The 18,038-nt window shown below is 35.5% G+C and overlaps 1 protein-coding gene across 1 annotated transcript in view; it reads right to left on the reverse strand.

The window, feature by feature from the left end:
• Positions 1-18,038, reverse strand: part of LOC129235504 (solute carrier family 23 member 2) — a 36,691-nt gene continuing 18,653 nt past the window's right edge. Inside the window, exons 2-8 of the mRNA XM_054869383.1 lie at positions 7,939-8,558; positions 7,732-7,852; positions 6,218-6,473; positions 5,838-5,977; positions 4,253-4,622; positions 364-484; positions 1-297 (exon numbers count right to left, since the gene is read on the reverse strand). Of these exons, the coding sequence (XP_054725358.1) occupies positions 237-297; positions 364-484; positions 4,253-4,622; positions 5,838-5,977; positions 6,218-6,473; positions 7,732-7,852; positions 7,939-8,558 (1,689 nt within the window). The 3' untranslated portion in view covers positions 1-236. The remainder of the gene's footprint in view (positions 298-363; positions 485-4,252; positions 4,623-5,837; positions 5,978-6,217; positions 6,474-7,731; positions 7,853-7,938; positions 8,559-18,038) is intronic.

Below are 18,038 nucleotides of genomic sequence, written 5' to 3' on the forward strand. Positions count from 1 at the left end.
TTTTTAAATATTAAAATGCTTTTTATTTATAGCCGGTTTATTTCAAATTTCGAACGCTAGATGGACTAATCTGAGTTTAAGTAAAATGGTATCTTATTTTCAGCTTACCAAAGAAGCTTAATGAATTTAATTCTTTAATTTCATTAAAAAAACATCACATACATGTAAGTACAAAATTTACACAAGCGCTTTCATAATTTACTAAGTACACAATTAGGGAGATAAATAATTTGTATTTAACTTATTTTTTGTAGTTTGTAAGTTGGTAAGAACGGTATGTAGTAAGTCCATTTCCACCTGAAACAAAGAAATATTTTAAGTAAGAATTACAAATAACCAACTGATATAATTTTAGCTACTAACTTTCTTAAAGTTTCCATGCCCCATGGGAAATCATAATCCGTGGCTGTACCATCATTGACATTAGCATCGCCAAGAGGCATTTCGTTAGCCCACTCGACAAGACCGCGCTCTTCGGCAGTGCCTGAGAAATAATGCAAAAAGGTTTTGAAGTCATACTTCGGTAAGACTATGCCGAAAAATAAACAAAATCCAGGCAGTGTTTCGAGTTTTTTGAAGACCAAAAAAATTCAAAATAACGCTATCTATAGCATGTGAAAATAAGGGTAATGTTTTTAAAAATTTTATAGCGACGAAACTGTCAGACAAATTTTAACAAAAATTACCCACAATATAGCTTTAACATCCGCAGTTAAATATATAATTAATATATAAAATATTTTCAAAATTTTACAAAAAATAATGAATCTTTTATTTAATATCACAGTGCAACAAAATTCTGCGCATTTGATGAAACCTAAAGTATATGAAAGCTTACAACCCCATCTGCTTCTATTATACTTATTTAACTCAACATCTCTACATTTAGTTGTTTATTTTATACAGGGTGCCGCTCACGCAGCTGATGCAATAGATTTCAGACGTAATAGTGTGATTGCATTATATTTGGCTGGAAAATCAAAACCAGCGATTGTAAGTGAGCTTGAGCACCTTAAAGTAAATAAAGTTTTTGTTTATCGCACCATAACTCGTTAGAATGATACTGGTAGGATCGCGAAACGTCATGGAGGTGGTCATCAAAAGACTGCAACGTCACGTGAAATGGTTCAATCAAATGGCGAAAGAACTGAAAATATCTGACCGTAGCATCCGTCGTATGCTGAAAAATGATCTCACAGTCAAACCTTACAAGATCCAAAAGGCACATGATCTCACATCAAAGCAGCAACCAGTCAGATTTGAGAGAGCGAAGGAGTTGCATCGTTTGGCCGAAAGCAGTCAATTTTCGAACATTGTGTTTTGTGACGAGAAAATTTTCAAATTGAGCAATTCGTAAACTCCCAAAACGATAGGGTTTATTTGACCGATCGTTCATACGAGAATTTGAGTCATCGATTAGCCACCAGGAGGTAGCACCCGCCACAGGTAATGGTTTGGGCCGCTGTAACTGCAGATGGACGTTCTTTAATCGGTTTCATCGAGCCTAGCATCAAGGTAAATGCGAAATATTACGGGAAAGTATTCTGGAGATTACTTTGAAGCCGTGGGCAGACAAACATTTTGGTGGCAGACCATGGACGTTTCAACAGAATTCGGAACTGTCTCACAAAGTTTGAGTGAACCAAGAATGGCTAAAAAACAACGTTCCCAACTTCGTAATGTTCACACAATCGCTCTCAAATTCACCAGATCACCGGCGTATCTGATGTATTATTCTTTTTGGGCCATTTTGGAGAGCAAGGTCCGAACGTAGATTCACCAGTCTCGAGGCTCTGAAAAAAGCCATTATCCGCAAGTAGGACAAAATACCTGCAAGTCACATTCGTGCAGCTTGCGATTCGTTTCTAGACCGTATCAAGGCCATAGTAAAGGTAAAAGGTAATCATATCGAGCAAAAGTAAATTGATTCTTAATATTGTATTATTTTCACATATTTTTTTATTTTGAATTGAATAAAAGTAGTTTTCCAAACTAAATGTATGACCCTTTTAATTGATTACACTTCGAGTGCCGGACCCTGTAAGAACTATCAAATTTGAATGCGATGGCAATACTTTAAGAGTGGGCATTGCCATGCTATGTTATCGTCATTTTGAAAATAGGCGCCTTCGATTCGTCACCTCTCTGCTCGATATCTGTGGACTCTGCTCACTTGTGGAAAAATTTGCAAGTGAAAGCAACAACAAAGTTATCGAGCAATACTCGCCGCTAGCAAATACGGTTATTCCTAATAAAACTGCTATAACTCACTAATTTATAAACAAATGTATTTTTTAGCAGTTCTTTTCCAGCGCTAGCAAGATTTGTTTATTTTTACCAGTTGCTTCATCTATTTGCCGCTTGCTAAAGCTTGTCAAAACGTAGAGGCCTAATATCGTGGAGTAAACTAGTAAGTGGGGACCGCGCTCTTAATTGTTAAAAGCATTGTTTGATTTATACTATGAAAAGGAAAGAAGAACGCCGGGATTCCAGCTGAATCCTTTTTTGCAATGAAGGGAAATGCACAATCTGAGAAAACAACAATTGCCAAAGATGCTGCCTTTGTCAGCGTCACAAAAACATACCAAATGACTGTCAGTGATTGCTTCACAGATGTTGGCAATATATAACTTAAAATATTCTTCTTCTTTTCGCCAAGCGTGATCAAGTGATAGCGAGCAGAGAAGTGACTAATAGAAGAGGCCTAATATTTGATAACATGAATTGCCAACTTCATTAAATTTGCGGTCCCGATTGGTGATTTCATTAAAATTGACCATTGAAAGTCATCAAAAACTTAGTGTTGAGACGTTAAGTAAAGTTGATGATTTTTAAAAATAAACAGGAAAAGCTTAGTGAAATTCAATGAAATAATGTTTTTTTTCTAGAATTCTTCAGGAAAGTTATGGCACCTTATTGTTTTTGGTGCGGAGTAACTCATTTTTGATATTTATTTTTACCTGAAACTGGCCCTAAGTGGTGCTGTCGCATAAGCTGCGCTATTCATCAAGGTTTTTCATTGAAAGGGTTGGCTTTTGTTTGACTGTTTTTGAGACCAATAAATCATGTATATTTCACAAAATCATTTCATTATTTATGTTATAGGGAAAACTACTTTTTTGATCAATTAAAATTTTTATATTATTTAATTTATTATAATTTTATATATATAAAATATTTATCTTCAAAAAGTTGATGTATGAAGTACAAAAAATTACGAACAAAAATTATAGAGATGAAATGCGGCAGAATTTTGAGGGGGAAAATGATAATTTCATCAAATTTTACTCAATTATATCTATGTATAGGTAAATTAAATTTAAATACGTATTTTTTTTTATTAGCAGTTCTTATTCATTTTTTAGAAGCGAAAAACCGATATGTGGTTAAAGTTATTTTTGGATTTTTTTATGGAAAACGTAAACTTCCATTGACTTTTGGTTTCATCAAATACGTTAAATGTTGTTGCACTGTGATATTAAATAAAATCAGTTTTTTGTTTTAATAAAATATTTTACATATAAATGTTACATTAAACTCCAAAGCTAAATGCCACAGCTTATTGTCTGTATTTTTTTTTTAATCCGTCTAACAGTCTTGAAACCCGCATTTCAACTCCTCTATATTTAGTTGATTTGGGCATTTTCTTAAAGATTTTAATGTGTATATTATTTTTATTCCTTAAAATATCACCTTCCCTTAAAAAAATTATGGCAGCGCTAACCGCGGTTCCCTTACAATGATCTGCAATGATCCCTATGCACACTGTACGGCGCAGCTCGTGCTTCGTACAGATTTATTCGTTTCGCTTGCTACGCAATCTAGCGAAACCAAGGTGTGTGGTTTAAAGCCTTAATAATTTTCTGTCAAACCAGCTAATGATTAGATTGGAAAAATTTTACAATATTTTTAGACAAGATTGCAGATTTTTTTATAGCAATATTCTATTACATAATTATATTATATTGATATATTATTATGTTATTTTAAGCCAACTGATATTTTCGAAGCTATTAAATTTTGAAAAAAAAAACACTGTGCTCATTTTCAGTTTGCGCTAGCGCCATTTTGAAATTTTTAAAGAATTTTTGTGAATTTCAAAATATCTTATAACGAACTCTTTTCCCAAAGTTTTTAAAAACCGAAACACTACCAGCATTATGCTTAATTTCTGACCGAGTGTTACCACATATCATTGCAACTATGTGAATAATAAATTTCATTTAAAAAACTTATTTCTTTTTTCTGTTACCTGGAATAATATTATCCAAGAAGCAACCCAACAAGCCACCCACGAGAATTGTTGTACCCAACAAAACGGATAGTGTCGAATCGAGCGTCTCATTGCCTGTATTAATCACTCCCGGATGTTCCTGCATCCATTTACATAAGACCATAGGAAAGAAAATCGATAAGCCAATAATGTAGAGATTTCGCGCCGAACGCAAGTCCACGTATTGCAAAGTGGAGAGTCCAAAGGCAATAATCATGCCAAACATCACACAAAAGATACCACCGACCACCGAGTCTGGTATCATTATAAATACGGCACCAAATTTGCCAATCACGCCTTGCAATAACATTATAATGGCAGCCCATTGAATAACACGACGCGAACCAACCTGAAAAATATCCATACATATACATACATATGTAAACTTCGTAACGGTAAACTTTTTTGGATTTACCAAAGCAAGCAAAACAAAAATCCAAAAGCAAAAGAATATGCTTCTCTCAGCTGTCAAGGAAGTATTTTTACATATCTATCTTAGGTACCGTTTGCTAAGATGATTCAATATACCGTTATTTCGCAAAGTTGTTAGTCATCAATCAGTCATAAAGTGATTGTAAGAGTGATTTGTTGATCAAAATGTTAAATCGTACGCAAATTATGAAGAACGTAAGAATGTCTGGACAAAGGACATCGTTTGAGATGAAAAAAGTGCAACAATTATAAGAAATATAAATATCTGACCACTCTGAACGTATTTTGTTGAGAAAATCAGCCGCAAGCCCGCAGATTCCGACATGAGTGAGCTTAAAAATTAGTACGAGGTTTTTTGTAAAAACGCAATTATAGTCCACGAGTTGTTCGAAAAAAGCCTTTGTTATCTGCACAGTATATTGAAAAGCGGTTATCTTTCGCTAGAATGTGCCTGGCTCAACCAGATAGCTACTGATATGATGTGATATTCTGCGATGAGACTACAATTATGCTGTTTTACAACGATGGGCCCAATAAAGTGTAAAGCCAGCCATTAAAAGCAATGGTAAGCCAGAATATTATGTCGACAGTGAAAAGGGGCAAACTTTCAGTCTTGGTATAGGGATGCATCTCCAGCAAGGGAATGGGTGATTTGGTGTTTATAGAATATAAAATGGATGCAAAACAATATTTGAATATTCTCCACAATGCCATTTGACAAATAGTGCAACAAACTTTGGCTTCATTGTTGACAACAAACCTCAGTTTAAACTCCGCTAAGACAACGATTCGAAACACAAAGCTTATATGGTCAGAATTTGGCTACGTTTTAGTGCAGAAAAGTATTGGATACACCAGCCCAAAGCCCGGATATTAATCCAATAGAAAAGTTGCAAAAAAACACTCGAAAGGGTAGGCAGACCTCAAAAACCGTATTTTAGAGGAATGGCGCGAGATATAGTACCGTAAAACTATGATGTTCAAAAATGTATAGATACCCGGGGTAGTCCTACAACGTACCTACTGATTTCGGTAGATTAATAGATGCCAAAAACACTTCCTTCACAAACCGTACGTGTATGTACTTATACATTTGTATCACAATAAGTCACTTTGTAAGAGCTTCACTTACCTTAGTTACTCCAATGGCGCCCACGTTTTCACCAAAGGTATTTGTGCCATTTCCTGCACCCCAAATTCCAGCTAAAACTGTTCCAAGACCTTCAGTGCCGATGCCACGATTAATGGCGTGAAGTGGTGGAGATTGTGCGCCTGCAAATGTGTGCATATATTACATGAATGTGTATACGCTTCATACATGGAAAAGCATATTCATATGTGTGCATATGCATACACAAGGTGGCGCAAATTTAATCATCCACTTTTGTTTTTGTATAACTTTTTTTATAAAAAAAATGATTTCAAGTGACGGCTGTTGACCTTTGCGCGCTACATTGCTTTTCTGTTTACACACACATGAATAGTATTTTTTTAAGATAAAAGGTTACATACCAGACATTTGAGATACCGTCGGATAGTAACTCAATGATTCTACGGTACAAGCCAAAACGCCCGCCAACATGCCCAGTACTCCCGACAATGTAATCGACGGTAAGCCGAATTGAAAAGGGTATGGAACGTAAAACCATTTGGCATTGGTCAACACCTTCAAACGCACGTCCGTGCGAGATGGATGCCCTTCTTCAAAAACATTGGTTAGTGTTAAAATTCCACACAGCCCCCACATTATAGCGATGGTTAACAGCACCTAAAAAACAAAGCAAATAAAATGCAGACCTCTTGCTAATAATGGCAAATACATATGTATCCTAAAGTGTTTTTTTTTTTTCAGTATTAAGACGGATCGATGTTAGCATGGAATGAACTAAGTTGAGGTTGACATATCGGTGATTTTGAGGACATCGGTCGATTACATTTTATTAGCAAAGGTTAACTTCATACTATAGAAGACCTCGCCAGAAAAAGTCTAGGCAGTCTCACTCTTGTTGAGCAATTCACGTCACTGTAGCGAAAAATAACATTCGTTCACACAGAATCCTCAGCGTAGCGATCGCGTTGTAACACATAGCGCCGTTCTGCTGAACCCAAATCTCTTTCACGTCGCTATCGTTCAATTCGGGCCAAAAGAAGTTTGTTACCATCGATCTGTATTGCTCGTCGTTGACGATGCTTCCGAAGAAGTATGGATCAGTGATGCCGGCGGTATAAAATTCGGACCAAGCAGTAATTTTTTATGGATGCATTGCTGCTTGGTGAACCTAGTGTGGGTTCGAGTCGCCCCATAAACGGCAATTTTGCTCTTAACATAGACATTCAACCAAAAACGCTCCCCGTTACGCTCTAAATATTCTATTGGTTTACATCAAAGAAGGCACTAATTTTTTTAATGGGCAAGTTTGCGACATATTTGCAATGTATCGCTATTCAGCAAAAAAAAAACATATCTTACGAACCAGTTGGACAAAGATAATAAAATTCCGCATAAAACAATTGTTTCTTAACGATTCTACAAATGAATTGAATAGTGGCATGAGGTGCGCAAAAACTAGTATTATTTGAAGACAAAATTGGGGTTCAGTTCCAACCGCCCTGAAATTCAGTCGATGAATAAACGGCATTGTCTATGGTTATCAACTTCAAACACTTGAGACAACGTCAACGATGTGATTAACGTGGGTACCTACCGGCGTCGGAAGCATCTATGGGGTCAATTGGTAATGTGTCATGAACGCACTAGCCACCTTAGTAGCGCACGAGGCTCATCTAAACCTCGGCCGTGTTTTGGGGTTCGGCACCCAGTTGCAATGCAACTCCATAATGAACTAAAAGGCTCTTCCCCATTTAGGTATAAACCACAACCACTACGAAGCTCGCCGAAGGGCCGTCTGAAAAGCTTCGTACCCTAAATTACTACTAGTTGAATTTGCTTAGAGCTCGATATTGGTGTGTGATTTACCAAAGACGCGAGCCAATAACTTGTATCTATATACATACGTAACACCTACCGGAAACATTCTGAACAACTGGAAGCTACGTATTTCGATGCCTTCACCCTTTCGATAAGCTAGAAATGGCACTGACACATTGGCCATTATTTGAGAGAATAAAGTTAGCATAGCAGTCGTTCTGCAAAAAATATAAAATAAGAACAACAAAAAAATTTTATTTATTAAATTTTAAAATTCATTAAAATTTTAATCGATAATACATACCCAACTGCGATACCCCAGTGTTTTGATGCTGTTTCAGCAGCATGCTCAAATAAAGTGAGGCCGACCAAGGAGACCGTGGGCACAATGGTAAGTGGCGTCACGAAGCGTAAAATTTTACCAACCAAGCCAGTGTAGCCCAACACAACCTGAACTAATGCCGATACTGCGATCGCTCCTGATAATTCTCGCATACGTATTTGCCACAGCTCCTTACGCTCGTCCTCATTCAAAGCGTCAATCTGTTCGACTGCGGGACATTTCCATTGCGGCAACGCGAGAATGGCCAATGTAGGCACCAAGAATGATATTGTACCACCTTGCACTATAGGCAGCCGTACTCCCCATGTGGCTTGCAATAGGGTAACGATACCCGTTACGAATATCATTGTTGATATAATAACGCCACGATCGGGATCTTCATCGGACATACAAAGAGCGGGAGTTAAAATGAATGGAATAGAAACAATAGCACCAATCATGGTGAGGTAATGTTGCAATGCTAGGAATATGCTCAAATACCATGGTGGGTTTTCGTTAATCGCATACAAAAGTTTGGTCTGAGTTTTTTCCTTTTCAGTGGCACTATTTGCTGTAGGTCCATTGCCGATTGTGGGTGGCTCCTAAAAGTATAAAATTGTTGTATTAAACGTTAGATAAACGAAATAACAAACGAGTATTAAGAAACGAGTATTACTTAATTGAGGCCTTCTAGATTTAATGGCGTTCTTCGTTTGGTCAAGTTGGCTCCATTTTTCATTTTTTCATGTAGTTGGATGTATTCTCTTTTGTTTGATATTCATATTAATATCATAAGGCGAGTTTAAGTATTTAAAGAATTTTTAGAGCATTTAGTTCTGTAAAACTTTTGAGTCCTTCAAAAAGTTAAATTCACAAGAAAATTAAGAACCAAGTATGCGGCATTACTATATAAAATCTATAATTTTACGTGCCTATGAAAGTTTTCCTGGCTAACTTTTACTATCGCACGGTGTTATTTAGGTGTTATTTATCAAGTCATACCTCAAAGACCAACATTTCTTTGTTAGCATTTGTTGCATTTTAATGGGCCCATTTTAATTTTGCTCTTCATTCACGATTTACCAGTCACTGGAGAAACTATCGTGGCAACTTTTGTAGATGGCACCGCTGCTCTCGCAATTGACTCTAACCCCCAGGAGGCTTCACTTAAACTCCAAAAAGGACTTCATATTTTAACTCAATCGAAGCACTTGCCCACCCGTGAAACCCAATAATGTGACGAAATATCTTAGTATGCACCTCGACAGCAAGCTTACATGGAAAACACATATTTTCACTAAATGTGAGACACTTGGAATCAAACTCCGAAATCTTTACTGATTACCTAATCGAAACTCTCAACTCTCACTTTTCTCAAAAGCAAGCTCTCACTCTACACAGCCATATTAAAACCGATATGGACCTACGGCATACAGTTCTCGGGCACTGCAGGCAATTCTAACAACGAAATACTCAAATCGAAAACACTTATAATGATTAAAAGCCGATCATATTAATAGACTGAAGAGGAAGTCAACAACGGATTTATTATGCTAATAAGTAAAAATCTAGAAATAGTTGCACCACTGGGTGCTTTCTATGCATGTCTAAATAACGTCTTAGTTTTAAGTACAATTATTGCTGAATGTTAAAAAACTAATTGCAATAAATAAATGGATTAAAAAAAACATTTAGATAAAATAAAATAAAGTAAAATTTAACATATTTTATTCAATAATCACATCATTGGGTATAGCAACAAAATAAGAAGCAGAAACGGAAATCACCGGAGAAATGTAGAAATGTAGAAATGAGGCGAGAGTGAGAAAAGACAGTACTGATTTGAGACCGATCAAGGAGCGGAAGTAACCTGAAACGCAGATTACAGCAACCTGAAGTGACTAGAACAGAAAGAATTGTAGGTCGAGGTGGACTAAAAACGGAAATCACCTGAAGCGGAAGTGGAAATGAAGCGGAAGTGAGCATATACAGGAATGATAACATGCGAATATAGGCTAGAAGCTTAAGAGACTACAAGCAGAGCTGACATGGAGAGGAAGTGACCAGGAAAAAACGTAGCGACGGCGATATCAGACAAGAAATGAAAAAATTAAAAAATAAAATTGTTAGCACTGGTGCTGTATACTATAAAAAAACGCAAGCGAAGCAGCCGGTAACATCTAGTATGCAGAAGCGAGATTCAGTAAACTACCTGTGCAAACCCGTGGTTAGCACAGCAAAAAGAGAGGGATCATTAGTGGGACAGCTTTCACATATTCGGTTTAAGGGAACCCTTAAGTCCACAGCGTCTGTTTGCTATGTCTCGATTTACACACAGAGACATCTGGAAAGGAGACACTGGAAATTCACAGAGTGAAGCTGTGTGCTGAGTTTGAGACCAGCCACATGAAAGCCCTTTCCAATGCGATGCAATGTGTAAACACTACGAGGTGTGGCTATTCAATAATGAGACTGACGCGATTGTAGGAGAAGTAAACATGCGCCAAATGCCAACAGTAAGCGTTAAGTCCTCTTTATCCATGCAGCACGACCCACTTCTATAAAGAAATCAGTTAACGTATAGTCGTAATGGAAGATTCGTATGGAGCGTTGTACAGATGAAATATCCGTAAAGTTAAAAATAAATATATATGCAAAAGATATTTCACAACGGCAGTCTTATTCTTTAACAATCACACCTCATATATAAATATCATATAAGTAGATAGTTCCATTAGCCACTACTGTATCAGAATAGCTAAGTTGAATAATTATACTTTTAATACTAGTACTTATGTTTAAAATTTATAGATGAATGCAATTCACACGTAATTAATGCCAACGGTATGAATACCATCTCAATAATTATGGGTATTGAGTTTTGTTTGCATTAAATTAAAATTGCAAATAATTTGTCGACACAATATTTAAGAGAAATTGAATTTAATAAAACAATAATTTATGTGCATATTGGAAATATAGGGTGGTTGCGTACATATTTAGCAACTAAAAACCTTACTATATTAACATTTCATATCAATAGACGAAAACAGCCCAGCTGTGCTGAAATTCGGTTCCACTTCGTTCGTTACATTCATACAAGCGATTTATTTACGAAAAAACTGAGTTTGCGTTATTGACATACGAAAAAAATTAACACAGCTGTTACTTATGTTCCTTCGATGTGTCTGAATAACGACTGATTGATGTGAAATGAGCGATCGCGGTAGCCGAATTGATTGGTGAGTGACCACCATTCCGAAATGCACAAATCTGAAACTCCGAGCACGACTGAGAATAGTTCATATATCATTCCATGGATATCTCGGACATTGAATTCTGGATGTCCCTTAAAACGGTGTAACTTTAAAAAGATTTAATCTATAATTTTTTTCTAATATTTTTGTTTCATTCAATCTCCCACAGATTATGGGGTTGGTGTGTGACTATCATTCGTAATCAAGAGAGAATTAAGTTGAATGAAACACTAAAATGAAGAAAAAGCTTTTCTAATAGCGGTCGCCCCTCGGCAGGCAATGACAAACCTCCGAGTGTATTTCTGCTATGAAAAAGCTCCTCATAAAAAAATATCTGCCGTTCGGAGTCGGCTTGAAACTGTAGGTCCCTCCATTTGTGGAACAACATCAAGACGCACACCACAAATAGGAGGAGTAACTCGGCCAAACACCCAAAAAGGGTGTACGAGCCAATTATATACTATATATATATATATATAATTTTAAATGAGCTCTTAAACAGAACTGAGAGAAAAGTGTCAAAACAAACAACTTTTATAAACCAAACTAAAAATTATGACTAGACAAGAGGGATGTAAAGAAGGAAAAGAGTTGAAAAGACAGTTGAGAAAAATTACCTCTTTGTAAGCAAAAAATATTAAAAGGTCTCCAAAATGACGTCAGCCCAACAATTGAATCTTTTAAATTCACTAAGATCTAAGTAGCTCTACCGCGATATGTGCAACCTTCTTGATTCTCCCCACAATCTCAAAATTTATAAATTGTTGCAGTTGGGTAGGTATCACAAGAGATCAGCATAGATTGACGAAAAGTTAATGCATAAACGAAAGAGAAATATTTGATGCGGATTTTGGAACGGTGGCATCATGGACTCAAATTTATTGAAAATATTGCTGGAAACGTCATTTCAGTCGACAGTTCTTGCAGGCTTTTAGTGTACTGAAATTGAAGAGCACGCGATCTGTTCCGCGTTTAGTTTGGAAATCCTGTTAACAGCCGTTTCGGCTACAATTTAATCAATTTGTACAAGTTACTTTGAAAGATTTCTGTTATATGGACAGTGCAGAAACTATTCAAGGTACCATTCGAGACAAGCAGAATTGTTGCATTTGGGATCTCCAAAATCGTTATGTCACCATGAAAGTGCCGATGCCTCCACAACTATTATATATAGTTAGTCTTGGTTGCGTATTTTGGACGTGCCGCATAATTGGACCAATTTTTTTCGAAAATAAGAAAGCGCCTAGTCAGTCAACGGTTCGATGATTGCAATGCGATGTTAACCAAGCTTTTATTCACGAAAATTGAAGAGGATAGCATAAACGACATTTTATTTCAACAGCATAACGCTACCTGCCACACAGCACACATTGAATCCGAAATTTTGAGCACTAACGTCGAAAATCGATTAATCAGCCAAAACGGTGAATTCAATTAGATATCCATTAGACTCAACCTTTGTTGAGACAAGATCCGAAACTAGCAAAACTGTACTGGAAAATGAGGTGGCAGATTAAGACCACTGGAAAAGCACCCATGGAAGTCATTTGAATAAAACTGTGTTCCATGCTTGTGGTGAAAGTTTACCCTTCCAATAAAAAAACCAAAATCGAAGAAAAATGTACATGCACCTTGGTTTTAAAGCCGAATTAAGTTTCAAACGCTAGACGTATTACCCTATATAAAACTGTATAAATATTGCATTTCAACCCTTTATAATTTCGCAACGCGAATTAAAAAAAAAATACATCAAATCACACTTAGTTATGCTAGAAAACACTCTGCATAAATTAGCATCTCTTTATAAAATTCTCATCATGATCGTAGTGGAAGCTGTTGATTTTTGTGTGATACTACTGTCACGGCGTTAGCACCAGCCCGTGCCACTTCTAATTGATTGACTCAACCTCGTTGACTTAAATTGGTGAATGTGTAATCGCACATACGTATGCATGCCTGTGTGTATGTTCTTAAAGCAATTGAAGCGCCAACACATTCTTTGTTGCAATATTTTAAAAATAAACCAATCAATTGGCAATACATTGAGAGTCGTGAAAGTAAATAAATTTGTACATGTGTATGTATGTATGTATGTTTAATGGCTGTTGCAATTATGTAATATATTTGTATTTATTAATATACGGGTATTTCATTGGCATAATGAAGGTCGCGTAAAAGCTTTACTTGTGCTGGGATAATATTTAATGAAAAGTCGTTCAACTCAAGTGAAAAATTACTTTGGAATCTTGGGGCAGCACTTATTGATTTAGCACCTTTCACTTACAAGGCATTTAATATTGGGTCCAAATTGTTAACATTCACAGATAGAGTTTAGGAGTCAACAAAGTCGCATTATTTGTTGAGTTCGAAAACAAACTGCTTACATAAAAAGGAAAAACTTAACTAAGACTTCATAATTTGCACATTTATAGCAAAATCAATAGAAATGCAAGAAAATAGTGAAAACCCAGAGCTAATAGTTTATATGGAAATTGCAATTAAAAATGTATAAATTGAGTTCATCTCACCGTTTGAGAATTCAGAAATACCTAATACCTAGAAATACCAATTCTTCTTAATCAAACAGAAGTACAAGTACAGGGAAGCTCTATCTAAGTTTGTGAAGCTTCTAGAGATACACTAATTGTGTTTAACACAAACGTTTGTAATACTTATTCCTACTTATCCATTACTCAAAAATTTAGAGTGCAAAGTTGCATTTCAATGCAACTCATTTTGCGCTGGAGAAATTTTAGCCAAAAAAAATTATACATCACGAAAATATATGATCTGAAAGCATAAGATTTAATTTTATGATATTTCGTGCACTTTTGCACTTGCGCCCGTTTGACATTTGTAGTTTATAGTCAAAAATGATAAAATGGAAAATTTAACTGCAAAAAAACCTTAGTATATAAAGTATATTTTGGCTTTTTTTTTGGACAACACAGCGTCTTTACGCGATTTTATCAAGTGTGACGTCAGGCACTTTAATAATACAAAACAAACAAAAGGAGAAGAAATTACATGTTTGTAAAAATTCAGTGTATGACTTGGTAATATTGTGATTTGTGACTTTACCTAACCAAACTAATGAAAACGAACAGCCGCGTGTTAAATTTGGAAAGCACGAATTATAAGAATACATGTAGGTTTTCTGTGTTTTTATGCAGATTAAACCATGGCGAAAAAATTTAACGCCGTGGCTGGAAAATTTGTAACCAAACTCTACCGGTTTATGCAAGTGCTGGTAAGTTTTCGGTTCGTTAACTTTCTTGTTTTTCTTCTCTTTAGGAAAGAAGTTTTTTAAGAGGATTACGCTTTTGATTTGTATTGATTATTTATCACTAATATTGTTTGTGCATTAAGTGTAATAAAAAAGTATTTATTTCATAGCTACATCTCGTATAATGTAGCTAAGTTACTTCCTCTTCATTTATTCCAAACGTTGTCATAAAAAGATTAAAATGATCATAAAACAATGAAGATAGAATGAAATGTCAACTGAGTATCATTGGCCCTATGGCTGAATAATCAATCATCTTAACCCTTTACCGCATTTCGTCCCATATATGGCATTGCAGTTTTGATTCAATCTTATTTCCAAATTTAGTGTTATAAAATAATTACTAATAATAACTATTTGAATTCATCAAAACTAAATATATAGCTATAATAAAACGTAAAAAAAGTTCTATGATTTTATTATATTTCGAAATAACCTCACTTTTGTGCAAATGGGTGAAAAAGCAGTACGAGCTATACATTTTCAAAAAACGATAACAGAATAAAACGTAAGTACTTTTTGGCAAAGCAAAAATATTTTCAGAAAGTCGATATACTCATTTTTCTCGACTTACAATAATTTGTCCGCTTATCAACTGTTCTCTCTATTCTTTACAACTAGTTTTTATATATGCTTCCGTAAAAAATAAACCAAAATATAAAACTTTTTCATTATTTTCCTTTAATATGTTTTATTGATGACACGCTAGGGGGACTAATCGGACCACATGCAAACCTGCAAAAATGATGTGTAGAACTAACGACAAAAAACTGACTCAATTCGAACTTACGCTCTCGCGAAAAGACTACATAACTAGCATAGGCATGCTGACAGGTCATAGACTACTCGTATTGGCTGCACATGCGTAAAAGTTAGGGATTGCTAGCAACGACAAATGCAGAAAGTGCAGCGAGGATATAGAGAAAACTTTAAAGCATATTCTGCGTTTTTGTCTGACATTCTTAAAAACGAGCTCGAAACGTATGGGAGACCGAGTTGGAGGGACTGGAGGATATATCAAAAATAGATCCTCCTGCATTGCCTAGGTTTGCTAAAAGCGTTGACATCCTCAGTGATATCTACTTTAAATCTTAATAAAGGTCAGTCTCCATCTGGTATCGCTAGGGATCAAAAGGTATGTGCGTGGCTTAATGCCTGCCGGGTTAACCTAACCTAACCATGTCTTATTGATAATTAAGTAGAACTATTTCCACCGTGAAGCATTTTTTTCTCAACGCTTTTTTAATTCATGCAGTAAAGGGTTGATAAAGGAAGCTACTGATGCCAAAAAAATTATATCCAATATCAACTGTGGGCAGCAAGAAAGAAGCAGCGACGTGATGATAAAAGCATCCCTTGTAGTCATCGACACAATTTAGATGGCAAACACTGTTGCTACCTTATAAGCAGTGCCATATGATTTTAAAATCCTCATAAACCTTGAGCTATGCTTTTTAATTTCATATACTCGTATATACTACATGCATATATACCTGCGCTAATCACTATTAGTTTGTACCCCTACGATTTCTTCTCCTATACGAGGTGTCGAAAAAAATGCTACTACTACTCATACTAACACAAAAACAAAGTAATGCAAATTTTAACATTTTGTACATAATTTTTCAAATTTCGTCAAAACTTTCAACTTTTAAACCAAAACTTTTAGAATTTTTTTGGGTAAACAGTGGCTGCAAAATACCGTTTGGCAATTTTTTATGCTGAACCTCAACAGGATTCGAACAAAACTAACTGTCATTTCTGCGGTTGGCCTTTTGGTGTTGGTCAAAATTTGTTTCGTCAGAAAAAAACCAAAACATCTCAGGCGCTTTAGTATGTTTAATTTTGTTTAGAAGGGTTTTGATCGGATAACTCGCTGTTCTCGTGTTTGCTCCGACATACACCGTCTTTTGCGCACACCGCAGGATTTATATCGGGAATCTTAATTAACAACTAGACGAATAAGACTCTCAGAAATATTAAGCTCCCTGGCAAGGACCCACATTGATTTTGAAGGGTTCCCGTCAATTATCGCTTACACGTTTTTGAAATTCTGCAGATCGGACAGATTCAGGACATTCCTCGTGTTTTTGGGTTTTGCAACAGATTTTTCATCGCCGTCATGCTTCCATATACTTCACGGCGAGTATTTTGAACGAATGAATGGGCACACTTAAGAAAATTAGAGATTTCTAAATACGTGTAATTTTCACATATAGCGACAATTGAATAAAAATCTAATTTAATTAAAAAATCCACATGCTGTTATTACTGATTTCTTACTTTTCAACCAACCTATAACTAATTAACAGCATTTAAACAACAAATCAATTAGCATACAATGCTTAGGTGTCAAATTTTACACTTAGAACATCATTCGTAAAATGTTTCAAATATTTTTACGCTAAATGCATATGCATTTTTTTAAATCATTAAATAAATACAAAGATATTTTGAATGGGAATGCATTATCTGTCAATTATCAAACAGAATGAACGAATGATATTTTCCAAATTGGCCGTAGAGAAAAAAAATTGGATTTGGATTTGTTTTCCGTCTGTGCCCAGCTTAAATTTTCCATATTAACGTTAATGAAATTTCTTATCTCCTTTGTGTTTTAAAATTAGTGTTATACGGAAGATGTCAAATTTCTTTCTATTCCTCTTATCATTGTGAACTTTTTTTTCGTCTACATAAATCTAAGTAGGTATATCTATCTACAACAATTTATTCAACAAACTCTACATACACATAACGGCATTAAAATAGGTACTCGACCTTTATCTATAAATTTCCTTGTGCCGCGCGGAAAAATTTAGTTTACAATTTTAATTTGTTTCAAAGATGGGTCGTACACAGCATTATACAATTTATCGCAGAGCCACTTGGACGATCCAAAAATTTTGTTGCAAATGCCTTTAAGCCCAAAAAATCCGCAGAACGACGTGGTGCCAAAAATGAAACCACTTACACGACTGATAATTTAGTTGTGACTCCGACAGCTGAAATCAACAATGTACATACTATCTACGAGAACTGTACGACGGCGATTGCACAACGTGAACCTACCAGGCAAACAGCTTATAAAGTTCCTCTGTTGAAACAACCAAAGGAAGAGGAAAAGTTTTGCTCAAGATCACAAGTCATGGTGCGGACCAGAGGGTATGAAAAATTGGTATAACTTTCTTTGGTGCGATGAAACAAAAAAAAGAAAAACATTTATTTGGAAATGATGAAAGGAATCGGGAAGGAAACATTCAAAAATAAGAAGGATTTATTATTTATTCCACTCCGACAAAAGCCTGCCGTAGAATTATCAATTACAGTACTCCCTGGATTATCCGTGGAAGTCAATGTAACCCAGCTATGACGGATAATCAAAAATGACGGTTAACAGAAACAAACCTCTAGATTGTGTACAGAATCGAAAAGTACACTGAAATTTTGAGAGAAATGAACAAACGGTAAAATTTACATGCATTACATAATTATATCATTATTTTATTACGAGTTTAGTTTGTTTTTGAAAAGAATTCAGT

The sequence above is a fragment of the Anastrepha obliqua genome, chromosome 1, assembly GCF_027943255.1.
Source record: "Anastrepha obliqua isolate idAnaObli1 chromosome 1, idAnaObli1_1.0, whole genome shotgun sequence".
Classification (NCBI taxonomy): domain Eukaryota; kingdom Metazoa; phylum Arthropoda; class Insecta; order Diptera; family Tephritidae; genus Anastrepha; species Anastrepha obliqua.